Source organism: Chrysochloris asiatica, unplaced genomic scaffold, assembly GCF_000296735.1.
Source record: "Chrysochloris asiatica unplaced genomic scaffold, ChrAsi1.0 scaffold00340, whole genome shotgun sequence".
Classification (NCBI taxonomy): Eukaryota; Metazoa; Chordata; class Mammalia; order Afrosoricida; family Chrysochloridae; genus Chrysochloris; species Chrysochloris asiatica.
Window position 1 is genome coordinate 1689057 of NW_006408858.1, and position 15312 is coordinate 1704368.

At 50.6% G+C, this 15312-nt stretch overlaps 2 protein-coding genes across 3 annotated transcripts in view; one reads left to right on the forward strand and one right to left on the reverse strand.

Annotated features, from left to right (window-relative positions):
- The first annotated feature begins 488 nt into the window (after window positions 1-488).
- Window positions 489-4461, forward strand: TRMT2A (tRNA methyltransferase 2 homolog A (S. cerevisiae)). Its single transcript, XM_006875845.1, has 11 exons — window positions 489-973; window positions 1154-1262; window positions 1464-1645; window positions 1809-1923; window positions 2046-2161; window positions 2241-2352; window positions 3262-3384; window positions 3560-3635; window positions 3819-3935; window positions 4041-4137; window positions 4227-4461. The coding sequence occupies exons 1-11, from the start codon at window positions 822-824 to the stop codon at window positions 4459-4461; spliced, it is 1434 nt and encodes a 477-aa protein (XP_006875907.1). The 5' UTR covers window positions 489-821.
- A 2558-nt stretch (window positions 4462-7019) lies between these two features.
- The window catches only part of DGCR8 (DGCR8 microprocessor complex subunit), a 36031-nt gene continuing 27738 nt past the window's right edge, over window positions 7020-15312 (reverse strand). For both annotated transcript variants that reach the window (XM_006875820.1, XM_006875819.1), the window contains 5 exons: window positions 10798-10898; window positions 10398-10504; window positions 9658-9785; window positions 7722-7835; window positions 7020-7106 (listed from right to left, as the gene is read on the reverse strand). In XM_006875820.1, the coding sequence (XP_006875882.1) occupies window positions 7023-7106; window positions 7722-7835; window positions 9658-9785; window positions 10398-10504; window positions 10798-10898 (534 nt within the window). In that variant the 3' untranslated portion in view covers window positions 7020-7022. The remainder of the gene's footprint in view (window positions 7107-7721; window positions 7836-9657; window positions 9786-10397; window positions 10505-10797; window positions 10899-15312) is intronic.

Sequence of the window (15312 nt, forward strand, 5' to 3'; positions counted from 1 at the left end):
CAACGGTGGCGGCGGTTCTCGCGGGTGGCCGGGCGGGGGCGGGCCAGTGAAGGAAATAGGCCGGCGCGAGCCCCTGGCGGGCGGTCGGTGCAGACCCAGGCCGGAGACCCGGATCTGAGTGGTGAGGGTTCGAGTCCCCTCCCCGCCTGCGGTGTCGCTAGCCCGAAGCAGGGCGGAGAAGTGGCCCACGTGGGAACGGACGATGAGTGACACGCTTGACAACCAAGTAAAGTATAGGGAGCCTCAGGTGGGGCTGGAAAAGCAGGTGAAATGGGGCTGGGGGCGGACGGAGCTGGGGATGGAGTTAAGAGCAGAGTGCAGTGTGCACTGTGGAGGGATGAGTTTAGAAACTTGTAGGTGGGCATCCCAGAGTCAGACCTTCAGCCCAGCTCCTGCCTTTCTCTGCCCAGGACCTAGAGCCCATGGAGGGCTGCAGCCAGGGCGGCAGCAGCGCGCAGGGCAGCCCCGTGGCCTCGGCCCCCCAGGAGGAGGAGGAGAAAGGGGCTGGGGCTCCTGTAGGGCCGGGGCCGGGGCCGGAACCTGGCCTCTACGGTTACATCAGGGAAGACCTTTTCACATCTGAGATCTTCAAGCTGGAGCTGCAGAATGTGCCTCGCCATGCCAGTTTCAGCGACGTCCGCCGTTTCCTGGGCCGCTTTGGCCTTCAGCCCCATAAGACCAAGCTCTTCGGCCAGCCACCTTGCGCCTTTGTGACATTCCGTAGCGCGGCTGAGCGGGACAAAGCACTGCGAGTGCTACATGGAGCCTTATGGAAGGGCCGCCCGCTCAGTGTGCGCCTGGCAAGGCCCAAAGCCGATCCCATGGCCAAGAAGCGGCGGCGCGAGGCTGAGGGTGAGCCGCCACCGGTCACGCACGTCGCTGACGTGGTGACCCCTCTTTGGACCGTGCCTTATGCTGAGCAGCTGGAGCAGAAGCGGCTGGAGTGTGAGCAGGTGCTGCAAAGGCTCGCCAAGTGAGTAGCCTAGGGGCTGCCCTGAGTGCTGTGCAGGGTGCAGGATACACCACGGGGTTCTTGCACGGAGTGAAGTGTTATCATAGGGGACAGTGAGGTCCTCAGGAAGCTGCACAGGTCCCTGGGCTGGGTGGTAGCCAGCTGACTGAGTCCTAACTGCAACTTGACCTCATCACACAGGGAAATTGGGAGCACTAACCGCGCCCTGTTGCCGTGGCTGCTCACACAAAGGCACAAGCACAACAAGGCCTGCTGCCCACTGGAGGGGGTCAGACCGTCACCCCTACAGGTCAGGCCAGTTCTTCCTGTGTGCTGGAAAAGTCTCCTCTTGTTTGTCCCAGCCTCTTCCTGGCTTTGCGTTTCTTCCCCAAGCTCATCGTGTCCCTCTTGCTGCTGTGACCCCATCATTGACAAGTGCTGGACAGTCAGAGTGAGGTCAGATGCATCTCTTTCTGTCCCTCTCCTGCTCCCTTGACCCCATCCCCTGCAGACGGAGTATCGTAACAAGTGTGAGTTTTTGGTTGGCACCGGCGTAGATGGGGAGGACAATACCGTTGGCTGCCGACTGGGCAGGTACAAAGGCGGGACGTGTGCCGTGGCAGCCCCCTTTGACACCGTGCACATCCCCGAGGCCACTAAGCAGGTGGTTAGGGCCTTCCAGGAGTTCATACGGTAAGGACTTAGGGATGGGCTGGTGAGGTGAGGATCCTGCCCTGTTGGGGGGTGGTGCAGTTTCCGGGATGACTGAAGATGAGTAGTGTAGAGTCCTTTCCTGTTCTTGATGAGTAGATACCAGGGACCACATACTGGCTCAAGGCCTGCTTGATTTCTGCAGGTCCACCCCATATTCTGCATATGACCCAGAGACGTATGAGGGCTACTGGAAGCAGCTCACTGTACGCACCAGCCGCCGTGGCCAGGCCATGGCCATTGCTTACTTCCACCCCCAGGTACTATGGGGAACGGCCCTACCATGGGGAGGGAGCTTCCTGGGTCCATCCATCCCTAGGATGCACCCAGACTAGGTGGGCAGCGGCCCTATCTCATGAGACTTTCTCTGCCAAAACTTCAGAAACTGAGCCAAGAGGAGCTGGCGGGGCTCAAGACCTCCCTCGCACAGCATTTCACAGAAGGGCCGGGAAAGACTAGCGGCGTCACCTGTCTGTACTTTGTGGAGGAGGGACAGAGGTGAGAAGCCTGGGTTGGAGATGAGCTGGGCCCCCATAAGGCCTAGTGATGCTGACAGGCCTGCTAATACCCTCCCCAGGAAGACTCCCAGCCAGGACAGCCTGCCACTGGAACATGTGGCTGGGGACCGGTGCATCCATGAGGACCTGCTGGGCTTGACCTTCCGGATCTCACCTCATGCCTTCTTCCAGGTAGTCCAGGGGACATGATGCAGGTGAAGTGGCTCCAACTTAGTCTGGGGATAGCACAGGGCAGTCATAAGAGGTTAGCCTTGTAGAGGTCTTCGGAAGTGCATCCAAGCAAGGGAGCTGCAGGGCACAGGCTGTGAGGAAGGCAGGCAGGCAGGCAGCCATTTATACTTTGGAGGTTCAGATCCACCGAGGCTCCTTAGCAGGCAGGCCGGGGAATTTACTTCATGTACTCCATGGAGAACCCAGTAGAACACAATTCTACTGTGACATGCATGGGGTTGCCATGAAGTGGAGTTGACTCCATGCTAGTTGAAGTACAAGTACATGCCTTCTATTGTGGGGAAAATGAGGAACAGCCCTCCCTCGCCAGCACACTTCACCCTTTCAGGAGGTTTCCTGGGTGCAGGGGATTGAGGCTTTGGTGGCCTCAGGGACCAGCGTGATGCCATTGAAGGCTCCATCTCACTGCTGCCCGAAGGGGGCTAAGGTCAGAAGCACAGAGAGGCCCTGGCAGGAGGTAAAGGACAAGTGAGGAGGTGTCCAGCAACCTGTTGTATAGATAGAACTGGCAGGGGCTGCTGGAGACTAAATGTGGGGTACAGATGTGAGTGGGAGTGAGGCCAGGGCCTCCAGGGTGCCATGTGCTTGGATGGAGAAGACCCAAGCTTGACACTCAGGTAAGGCGCCTTAGAAATGTAGGAGGGAGGGTAAAGCCAGAGCATAAAGTGAGGTGACCCATTGTGTGGATAGCAGGGTAGGCTAGTGTGGCCTGGCAATCAGAGGTGGGGGCAGTGGAGGGGGGCAGGAGAGAACTGAAGAATATCAATGCTGAGGACAAGGACTGGGAGACACATAGGACCCAAGGGAGCAGAGCCACTCTGATGTCTTGGTGTCTTTGGTCCCCTCCAGGTGAACACCCCAGCAGCTGAGGTGCTCTACACTGTCATCCAAGATTGGGCCCAGCTAGACGCAGAGAGCACGGTGCTGGACGTATGCTGTGGTACCGGTACCATTGGCCTGGCCCTGGCCCGGGTGAGCCCTCCCCACTCCACTCACTTGTTATTAACTGCCCCTGCTGGAGCCTGACATAAAGGCTCAACCAAGTTCATTGTCTAAGACCCCTGATTCTCTCCCACTCCTACATCAGTTTCTGTCTTGGGAAGCATAGTAGGGTAGGAGCTATGGATCTTCTCTTTTGCCATTTCAGAAGGTGAAGAAGGTTGTTGGGATTGAGCTCTGTCAGGAGGCTGTGGAGGATGCCCGGGTCAATGCCCGCATGAATGGTGAGCAGATCTGTCAGGGCCTGAGAGCCCAATCATACGGTAACCCACTGCACCAGTCACCATGTCCTTGCTAAGGGGGCAGTGACTTTCCCATAGACCCTTGTGCGCCTGTGAGCCCTTGGGGGTGCACGGGAGCACACAGGACATTCTGGATTCTAATGGAGCTGCCATGTCGTCCACCAGAGCTGAGCAATATAGAGTTCCATTGTGGGAGGGCAGAGGATCTGGTACCCAGTCTGGTGAGCAGACTGGCCTCCCAACAGCTTGTGGCCATCCTGGACCCCCCTCGTGCTGGTCTACGTGAGTGCCTTTTGTTTTGGTGGGTAAAGGGTAACGATCAGACACCTACCCTCCAAGTCCCCTAGCTTCCCTAAAGTGACCCGGCTACCACCTGCCCATCCCCAGATTCCAAGGTGATCCTGGCCATCCGCAGAGCAGCAAACCTGAAGCGGCTTCTGTATGTCTCCTGCAACCCCCGGGCAGCCATGGGCAACTTTGTGGAGTAAGTGAGCATGGGGGTGGGCCAGGGTCCTTCCCCTCCCAAAGAGCCCCTGGGCTAGACCCACAAGCCTCTGACCCTTCCTGTCACAGCCTCTGCAGGGCCCCTTCCAACCGCGTGAAAGGCAGCCCATTCCGGCCAGTCAAGGCAGTGGCCGTCGACCTGTTTCCACAGACCCCACACTGTGAGATGCTCATCTTGTTTGAGAGGGTGGAGCAACCCAATGGTGCAGAGGCTCTGGATCCTCCAACCCTGCCCCTATCCTCCCCACCACCCCCAGGTTTCCCAGATGGCACAACCAAGGAAACTGGGCCCCCCACTTCATAGATTTCTTTTGGCAATTCAGACTAGCAGAACCAAAGACTGTTTCTGCAAGAAGGTGCAAGGAGGCAGTGCATGTCTTGCCTGCCAGGAGCCCATCCCAGAAACTGGAAGGATAGGGCCCAGTCCTGGCCCATACATAAAGCTGTTTAAGTCCTTGAGCAAGTGTGACTTGGGCATTTTTTACCAGGGCAGTGTTCCTTAGCACCCTCACAATCTAGGATCCATCACAGAAGTATACTTGTTTGGGGTGAAATACCAGGTTTTATGCTTTAAAGCAAGCTTCATAGTACAGAGAACAAGGAGCAAGAGGTTGACTCTGCTTTCCCTGCAGTCCAGGTTTCCTCTTAAACCTCATTTCTGGGAGATTAGCAATTGCCCCAGCCACCAGGACCTTGTCAGCATGCTGTTGAGAGCAGGCACCCCATCCATCCTGAAGCCAGTTGAAGCTTCCCAATCTGATCTGAGGAAAGAACTAACAGCAGTTTCATGCTGGATGAATTCAGATGCTCAGGCTGACCGTCATAGCTGTGCTGCACTCTTGTGGCTCTGACTACCCACAGACATTGCAGTTCAGCCTGTGTTCACACAACAGCCTCAGGAATAGGGGCAGCTTCACTGTGTGGGTCTGTCTGGGGAGAAACTCAAAGCTTTGGTTCCCTACAACTCATCTGGTTGTTCTCAGGGACAACAGTCAAATTATTTTTCACAGCTGAAGACAGGCAACACAAAATTGTGTAATTACAGCAACTTGATTTGGGAGATTTTAAGAGGCTACCACAGAAGCCATCCTCAGTTACGAAAATGACTGGGCTACCTAAAATAAGGGGGTGATAAAGGCAAAAAGGTTTCAAGGGGGCGTTTAAAAGTGTGGAAGAAAAAGTCCCCACTGAATAGTTTTCATCTTGTCTAGATGGGTTTGGTTAAAAGAGATGGAGATAAGATTCATATGATTCAAGAGTAGTTGTTATGACTAATTGTGAAGTGTTGTAACAAAACTGAGGAGTAGTTAATCTTATAGTCCAGAAACAAAGGACCCTAAGATCATCAAGTGGAATGCAAGCAGAGAAGCAGTGACACCAGAGAGGGAGCAGCTGAGTACTCTAAATTCATGGAAAGAGAGGGATTAAGAGGTGGTAGCCAGGAGGCTAACTTGCAGAATGTGCCCTTTGGTGGTATAAATTATATATGCCTGAGTGTTTAAAAGAGAAAGAGCTAAAGTGAATAGAAATACTGTTAACTGATGGTACACTGAGGGGATTATAATCATTGTAATGAAACAAGGTATATGGTTTGTTGAATGTAAAACTAGTGATCTGCCCTGTAAACTTTCAATCAACAATAAAAACCTTTTTAAAAAAAAAAAAAGTGGGGAGGGTTGCCCAGTCATTGTGATTTCCCAAAATACACCATGGACAGGAATACCCTAATCACAGGAAGATGCAGCTAGATCCAAGGCTCCTGCTCTGGCACCCTCTGAAGGTACAGCAAATCACCCAAAACTGGTGAGGGAGCTGATGGCTGGGCACCTTTGCCTGCAGGAGACAAGCCCAGGGCCCTGCGTGCAAACACAGACATATACCCATAATTTCACCCCACCACACCTGTCGTCCAGTGCCACCTGGCAAGCAGACAGTGGAGCCAGCTGGTCTCTGAGCCTCTGGAAGAGATCAGTTTGCAGGTTACTGATGGACTGCACGAAAGGTCCTCAATTCCACTTGGCAGACAAGTCAATTTGCTAAAATGCCTTCATTCTGTGTGTATGTGCTACATGATTCCAAATCTACATACTACTCACCACAAACGATCCTTTCCCAAATGCTAAAACATCATAAAGGCTTTAAAAACCAACAGGTGGACAGACAGATAGGACTGTGCAAAAGACATTAGTAAAAACTTGCCAGAGGCCAGGGGAGCCTCGGGGTCTATGAAGCTGTGATTTCAGGGCATTAAGACTTCATTAGGAAAAGGAAACAGTCCAGTGGCAACCTCTAAAATAATTCCTGGTGCCACCACAATCAATCAGAAAGGTCTGAACTCATCCACTCTAGTAAGTGTTGTGACAATCGGTTTTTCAGGGCAAAGGGTGACAGAGGCAAGGTAAAGACAAGATACTCAAGCGTGCCTTCTACCCAGGCTTCTGGGGTGGAGGGAGGATACTGTGGGAGCCCTGGGCAGCACCAGCAGCCACAGCTCACAGAACATGCTATCACTTTCTCATGGCATCTCTCACTTCGGTGTCATTTCTTGTCAGTGCATATGATGTACTATGAAACCTTCACAACTGGGAGTAGGTCCACATGAGGACTCAACTGTGTCTCTATAATAGATCACCTCCTGTCTGAATGGAAACTCTTGAAGTTGGTCCTGAAACATGAGTCTGTTCAGACCTGTGAACACCTTTCAAGGAGAAAGTGCTTGCTTGTCATATGTCCTGTGTGACCATGGCCACCACCCTTCTGGATCTGGTCTTTGGACAAGATGGCCGTATGGGGGAGCTGAGGCTGGAGGTCACAGGGAGGGGTAACTGACAGAAGCAGTGCCCCCACGGCTCCACCAGGTACCCTTCACACATCCACGGTGCACAGGGGCTCGCTGCCAGGCTGGGCAGATGCCACAATCGTCATCTTGGGCTTCTTCCGCGTCTCCTCCTGGAAGAACAGACAGGCGGGCTGGTGGCAAGTGGGCAAAGGGCAAGGAACTCAGGAAGGGGACATGTGGAAGGGTGGGAAGGACATGTGGAAGGGTGAGAGGGCAGCTGCAGAGAAGGGCCAAGGCAGAGAGAGAAGTAAAAGACAAGGTCCCCAAGTCCCTTTGCTAGCCTCAGGCCCTCCCTGTCTATAAGGCCTGTTGCGATATCTGTAATAACCTGGCACTGGTGCTGCCCCACCCTCAAACTTTGGTGCCCCAAAGTGGCCTACACATGACTGTAAGGTAGAGCGGCCAGCTTCCTAAATTAACTAAAAGTAGAAAGGTTTTATATTAAAGAGACTCAGGCTCAAGGAAAAGCCTATTTCACTGGGAAGGGCTGAGGGCTCCCTAAAGAGAGCATGAGGAAGCAGTGATACAATCTTTGGTACCCAATTTCCCTCCCCAGTTGCCACCTGCACTAGGTGTTCCACTTTCGTCAGAGAAGACAAAGAAGTGGAGGCAGGTAAGGAGGATCCTGCAGCGAGGGACTCCTGAAGCCCAATGGTGCTGGTTACCCATTAGGAGGAGGCCAGGCTAAGGCAGATAGGTGGGCTTGAGCCCTAGCACCTGCTCACCCTCTCCTCAGCCAGCTTCTTCATTTCTTCCTGGAGCTTGTTCAGGATGTGCAGGTTGGGCTTGTTCTTCTTGGCGTACTGCTGGAGTTCAATCACGCTTTTGTCAGACGTCTCCTGGGAAGCGCACACAGGACTCACTCTCGGGCCCAGAGGGCTGTCCACCGGCCTGCATGTGTGGGCCTACCCTGTTGCCAGCCAGTGAGGCACATGACCACCAACACCACCATCAACACTCACTTTGGGGATGGTAAGGATGGGTTTTTCCACCACACCACTTCTGCCATAATTCTTGGTGGGCTTCGGAAAGCCACAGGTGTCCTGACACCCAGCTGCCTCCAGTCCTACTCAAGCTGAGCAGGGTGGCAGAACCCTCAGTCTCTAAAAATTTTCACAAGTGGCTCTGTGGGTTGAGCAAAGCTTGTCAATGCTGTACCTACAGTGCCTTCAGCTGGAAAATCTGGAGCCCAGCCATACCAAAGAGGGGAACATCCAGCACTGGGGGCCAGCCAGGAGCCAGCCAGGCCCAAGAAACTGAGCATTTCAGCACCTGCTATTACTTGTAGACAAGGATCAAGTTGTTCTCTTGAAGGAAATTTCTGTGTCATAGGAGGCCAGAGCTCTACCTACCATCCAACAGAGGTGTGGTAGCATGATTGGTTAAGCATTGGGCTGCTAAGCTCAAGGTCAGCAGTTCAAACCCACCAGCTGACCTTGAGAAAGAGGAGACCGCCTGCTCCCATAAAGACTGAGTCTCCGCTATCCAGAGCTCTACTCTGTCCTCTAGGGTTACTAAGAGTAGGAATCAACTCCACTGTATTGGGTTTCTTTGTGAGCCTGCACTGGGATTCCTCCAGCTCTCACCTCAGTGGAGCTTCCCAGTGGCCCAGAGGAGGCTTTCGTTTACTTCAATCATATCCCAACATTTAGCTTCACCCAAGTTGGAAACAAATGTAAATGGAATTTCTGATGCAAAAGGTATCTAGAGTTTCTGAAAGCACCCTGGTGGCCACAGTGGGTGCTCCCTTGCCATGCCTTGCTCAGGGCTCACAATGCTTCTATGATAGCATAAACCCAGTCGTCTGGGACCCAAGGGAAGCACAGCCATTCCCTTGGCTGCCTGCTCTGAAGTCAAAGGCCCAGGAGACTACGGATCAGATGCAATCCTTGATCTTTGCACACCTCCCCCACAGATCTAGGACTCCTGGTGTGGTGCTGTATGATCAGCAATGGACTCTGAACCATAAGGTCAGCAATTCAAACCCATTAGCTGCTCCTTGGAAACTACAGAGTTGGTACAAGTCAGAACTGACTAGATGGCACTTAACAGTAACCACCCACAGATCTACTACCCACCACTTCCTGGGATGCCAATAACCCAAGTGGTTTCTATAAATATTAGGATGAAAATGTAAACAGTCCCCTCTCATTACTGACCTCCATCCACAAGAAAGCACCAACCTAAGGATATTAAATTTTTGAAATTTTGACAAAAACTGTAAAAACTGCGCAGATGAAACACAGTGGTCTTTAATCAAAGGTGAAATGGTACCTGTCACCATAGGAGTCTCCCTTGTGCCCAAGCCATCTTTGGGGCAGAGATAGATGCACTCACATAAGCCAAAGGATGGCCATTTCCAGCAAGGTCCTGAGGTCCCCCTCTTGCCTCCAAGCAGGAAGGAGGGCACTTACAATCAGAATCTCCTGCCTGCAGCCCCACAGCACAGCCACAGGGCAGGCCGGGGTCATATCCCTGCACCTGGGAAAGCACAGTTTCCCTACACACATACCACACACAAACACAGCGTGCACATACACAGCAAGAACCCCCAATTTGTCTTCTGGACACCAAAAAAATAGACTCAGGCTCCAAGGCAGGAAAAGAAGAATGCGACACAGAGACTAGCCAGCTGCCCAGACTCTGAAGGAGCATCATTACCTGTTTGACCATCTTGCTGCTCTCACGGCCATACATGCGCAATAAAGACCCCCAGTTTTTCACATGGGGATGCAGCAGTTGTAGAATCTTTTGGGAGGCTAGTTGTTTGCCAACTCTCTTATTCTTACCTATGAAGAGAAAAGAGATAGGCTGTAAAGGTGTGCAGTTGTTAACAGCCTCATCTGGCAAGACAGGAGTAGTCTCTACCCCTCTCTGCCCAAGGAGTGCATGTGCTACAGGAGAAGGGAAACGGAGGAGCCCACCAGACAGCCCTGTCTCACCGAGTTCAAGGCCCCTGCCTCGCACCACCCCCATCCCATTTTGTAAAGTAGCCAACTGGAGTCTGAGAGGCCAAGGGACATGGCCAAGGTCACATAGCTAAGGAGGCCCCTCTACCACCCCCACAATGTCAAGTGATCAGGAGACCACGGTCCAGCAAGGTCTCCAGTTACTAGAAATGTAGGGAATACAAAAGACAGTCAGTCTTTAAGCCCCACCTAATGGTTTCACATTCAGTTTGACAATGTGGGTAGGCATGGTTTCCAGGAAGATCATCAAGGCACACACTACATATGGCCCAGTCCTGGAATTGACTGAGCCAACCCATGGAGGTGCAAGGGAAGGAGGCCAAGAAGGAAGCAATTTCTAGAGAAGCCCAACAATGTGTGCTGGCAGTCCACGCAGTCCTCAGCGAGCAAGCCCAGACCACAGGACAGGAGGTGGGAAAGGGGTGTCCTTACACCATCCGCGCACTGTGTGTTTGCCGCAGGCCATGACATATTCACTCTTCTGGTTTTTGCCAGGGACCACCTCAAACTTGATGGATGTGTCACCCATCCCGTGGTTTCTTTAAGGAAAAACAAAAATAATAAAGCATGACTTAGATGCTGACATAAACTGAGGAAAAAGCAATGGTTCTTTCTGGGGAGCGCCACTTTGGAAAAGCCCTAAAATGCCAACCCTTCTTATAAAACATTCTCAAAGAGGACGGTTCTCGGAATGTGTCAATGCACCGAGGGACAAACATGTAGGGAACATGTATAGTGTGTCAGCCACTGCGAGCCAGAATACCAGCAGATAGGGATGTTCAACAGCCACAGAGAAGCTTCCAACTCCTCACTCTCCCTGACCCTTACTCACCTTTTAAGGCACTCATGGAGGATCTGATACGGAGACAACAGCCCGGCCTTGCTGGTGAGCTCATAGACCCGCGAGTCCTCAATACTGATGTGGTTGAAATACTACAAAACAAAGCCAGGTGCTCCTGAGTTGCAGACCACACACACTGGCCTCTTGGTATGGTTCCCATGCTGTTGGCAGCCCCTTCGGAAGTTTACTGTGCTCACTGTTATCACTACCACCTCTAGAGAGATGACAGATGTTCAGGACACAGTGCACCTCACCATCCTATTCTTCCCTGTTCCTCTGTGATGTGGACAGTGAGCTGTTTCTGGGCATGCTAGAAAGAGCAACAGGCAGCTGGGCTGCATGGGGTCACCACCTGGAACTGAGCAACTGGAACCAGTCAGCCAGCTGGGGGCCTTTGTTGAACTGAATTCTGATCAACAGTTCAGAGGAAAGTGAGATTGTAAAAAAGAGAGCTAAGTTAGTTATAATCACAACTTTAAACAAACAAGTTCTCTGAAAGCCAGGCTGAGCCTCCATCGGCTGAGATCAGCTCACCAGAGCATAGGATGGGGAAGAAGGGCCTGGCCAGACTCCAGTCTTCAGAGACAGAAAGTCGTGCTGGCTCTGAAACCAATCACTCTGACCAAATAACATGAAGGGTACATGTTAACAGGTAACCAAGTTAGCTAGTAGGGGGAAGAAATGGGAGGAGAGAAGAGGAGCAGGGTGGGAAGTTCAGTATGACAATGACCAGGGAAATTACTGGAGAAATTCACAAGGCTCATAAGATGAGTGAAATGGCTTCAGTGGGCTAAGAACCAGGCAGCAGGAGGCACTGAAGCAAACAATGACTGCTCCATTTCCAGCACCAAATGAGACCTCTCCCCGGGGGAAGGGAAGGTGCCATCTATCCCACTCAGGAAACACTGCCCACTCATGAAGAGCTCCTCAAGAGATGCTGCCCCACCCCATAGAGACCAGCCTCCTGAGCTGCTATCAAGAACATGCCAGTTAGAGTTTACATGAGACATGAAACAGGTGGACCCACCAGACAAGAGAGCACCTCAAGGAGCCTGCATCCTTCAGAGTTGCCCCTCCAGGCCTGTTGTGGTAGGTCTACAGAGACCAGATTGCTGGGTCTACCACATCCTCAAAGGTCACGGCCACCTGAGGGAGCTGAAACCAATCCACCTGAGTCCTCCACAGAGTGACATTGCAAACAAGACTGCTGCTCTGGGAAGGGAGGTGCCTGCAGGGGCAGAGTTGCTATCCTCTCAACCTGCTTTAAGCTCTCAGGCACTGCTCAGTTAGTGTCAAAGAAAGGAAAGCACTATTTCTGAAGAGGACTGCTGATTTTGGTAAGTGCACTCTGGCCATTGTCTTCCAACAAGGCTGTTATCCTCAGGCCAGCCCCAGTAAATTACTTGATATGGCTCCTCCAGTTAACTGCCACCATGACAAGATACAATCATGCAAACAGGGTGCATGGAACTCTAATATGGGGATCAGTCTGTTTTGTCATCCCACTGGATGACAGGATAGAGGATTTCAAGACCATGAGTAAAAGCCAGGAGTGGAGACCATCCTTTGGACCCTGAGATTCCTGCATGCTAAACCTCCTCAATCCAGGAAAGGAGAGGCAGAGGGACGGCAGCAGCAGAACCAAGAGAACAAGATAGAGCAGTGGGCTTCCCAGCTCATACAACATGTTTAGTTCAGTGCCTTTGGACTTGCTTTCAGAATCGGTTGCCTCCCAGACATTTAACTGGAGGAGTTAGGTTTGTCAACCCACAAAGCTAGAGCTGAGAACTTTTGGCTAAGGCAGAATGTATGCCTTTTTGTCAATTATCAGAAATGCTAAAAGAGCCTTGTAACATTGCCAGAGAAGGGCAGAAACCAACAGGCCTCGTGGCTGAGAGGCTGAGGACCAGAGAGAGGGAGAGAGAAAGCAAGGAATGACTGCAGGCCTAGATGAGCAAAGGTGCTCCTGACTGTATCCTGAGTTATTTCTAATCCTGAAATGTAGTCTGTTAATTCCCCTAATAAACCCCACAATCATTAAGTATTGCCTATGAGTTCTGTGTGACCACTGTAATGGGTTACTGAACCCAGCAGGAAAGTAGAGCAGACCATAGGAGGTATGGCTTGTGTCAGAACTGGTAAGAAGTTTGGAAGGGGAGGCATGTCTGACCCGCTGAGTTTGATTCTCCTTCCCCCTTGTGAGGTCCCCATACCATTTGTACAAACTCCATTACACGCCTCCACTCTCAAGCACGTTATCACTGCAGGCTGTCAGGGTAGATCTGTTTGCAGACATAAATCACCTAGACATTGTGCCTTGAAATCTTCATTTTTGGTGGACCAGGCAGACAATAAGCAATGTTTGGTTCTATCAATCTGTGAAAACCTAATTGCTACCTAGCAGTCAGCACTTAGGCTATGGACCAGGAGTCAGTGCTGAGCATGTAAGAATGGCCTACACACCCAGCAATTCCCAGGATCCTCCCTGACACAGCAAAGCTGAGACACATATGCCATGTGTCTGGTGAAGACACTCATAGAACAAAGTGGTCAAACAGGTGGCAAAAAAGAGAAAAGGAATCCAGGTTCAAAAACAGAAATCAACCAGTCAGTGACATAGCCACAGAGGACTAGAGTGGAGAGTGAAGCATCCAGCTGTTAAGTAGAGAGGGCACATACATAAGTACACCTACACTTGCAGATAATACCCACTTGACCTGGCTTCAATGACTGGATGATCAGAGCTTAAACAGAAGAAAGAGGGAAAAAAGAATAATCTGATACAATTTGATGAACCTGACATACACCTATGGAAGCAGTAGGCTCAAAAGAGTGAACAAATATTCACAGCGAGGATCATTCCCACCTCTTCCGCACACAGAGAGGACATGGATGGGCAACTTGGACACTGGCTACCCAGAATGGGGGTGCTACAGAGGCAAGAAGTGACTGGCTCACAAGTTTTCAAGAGGGAACCTAGATCCAGAGGGCATGGAGCAAGGTAGAATCTCCACTGAGTAGTTTCCATTCTGCCCAATCAGGGCTGATGAAAGGAGATGTGGATAGGTCTCTTGCGATACAATAGCGAATAGTTGTTATCAGGGCTGATTGTAAGGGCTGAAAATGTAAAGGTAGATGTTTTGTGGCAAAGGGAGGGGAGTGATTAACTTTGCAGTCTAGGAGCAGAGGTCCCTGGGACCATCAAAGGAGAAGAGTGGAGAACGGAACCCTACCCAGAGAAGCAGTGATGCCAGGGATGAAGGTAGAGATGATGACATGGCAAGATGGAGCAGCTGGAGACTTTGGACCCAGACCAGGAGAGAGGCGGTATGCGGACGACCAGGGGGCAGGCTTGTGGGGTATACCCTTTGGTTAATGGATGATGTGTGGAAGAGATTGTAACCATGGCATGGAAACAATATACGACGGCATCAATGTGAAGCTATGTCCTCCCATGTAAACTATCACATAATTCACAATAAAGCATTTAAAAAAAAACAGAAGTCAAGCCATCATTAATACCTCAGTCAACATGATCCTTTGTGTAGAAAACCCAAAGAAACTGAAGAAAAGAGTTTGGCAAAGGGAGAAGATGCAAGGTCAATATCCAACATAAACTGCATTTCTGAAATATGTGAACAATGAACAATCAGAATTGAAACCAAAAATTCAGTACCAACCACAAAAGTACCAAAAAGCACGAAACCATTAGAGATGTAGTTATTGCACGGTGCCATTGAGTTGGTACCAACTCAAAAGCGACCTTACAAATAACAGAGTAAAACACTATCTGCTCCTAAACCACACACTGAACTCATTGTTGTAGACACCATTATCAATCTATCTCATTAAAGGTCTTCCTCATTTTTACTCTCTATATTTTATCAAGCATGATGTTCTTCACTAGTGATTGGTCCCTCACCTTACAATGTGATCAAAGTAGGCGAGATGAAGATCTGCCATCCTCACTTCTAAGGAGCATTCTAGTTGTACTTCCTTCATGACTGATTTGTCCATTTTTCTTATAGTCCATGATATATTCAATATTCTTCAGCAACACAATTAGAATGCATCATTTCTTCATTCTTCTCAATTGCCCAACTTTCACATGCATACAAGGTAAATGAAAATACTATGGCTTGGGTCAGGTGCTTTTCAGAAATGTATCCAAGTACAATGAATTCCTTGACACCTTCAATTTCTTCACCATTTATCATGTTGCTATTTATGAGTCCTGTTGTGAAAATTTTCATTTTCTTCATTCAGATGTAATCCATAACCTTTATCAGTATATACTTTATCATCATTTTGGGCAAGCAAGATTGTGTCAGCTACATATCAAAGATTGTAAATGAGTCTTACTCCAATCCTGACACGGTGTTCTTCATATTGTCCGGCTTCTCAAATTATTTGCTCACTACCATCAGGATAAAATGAAATACAACCCAGCTGCACACTTTTTAAATCATGCAGTAGCCCCTTGCTTTATTTCAACAATTGCCTCTT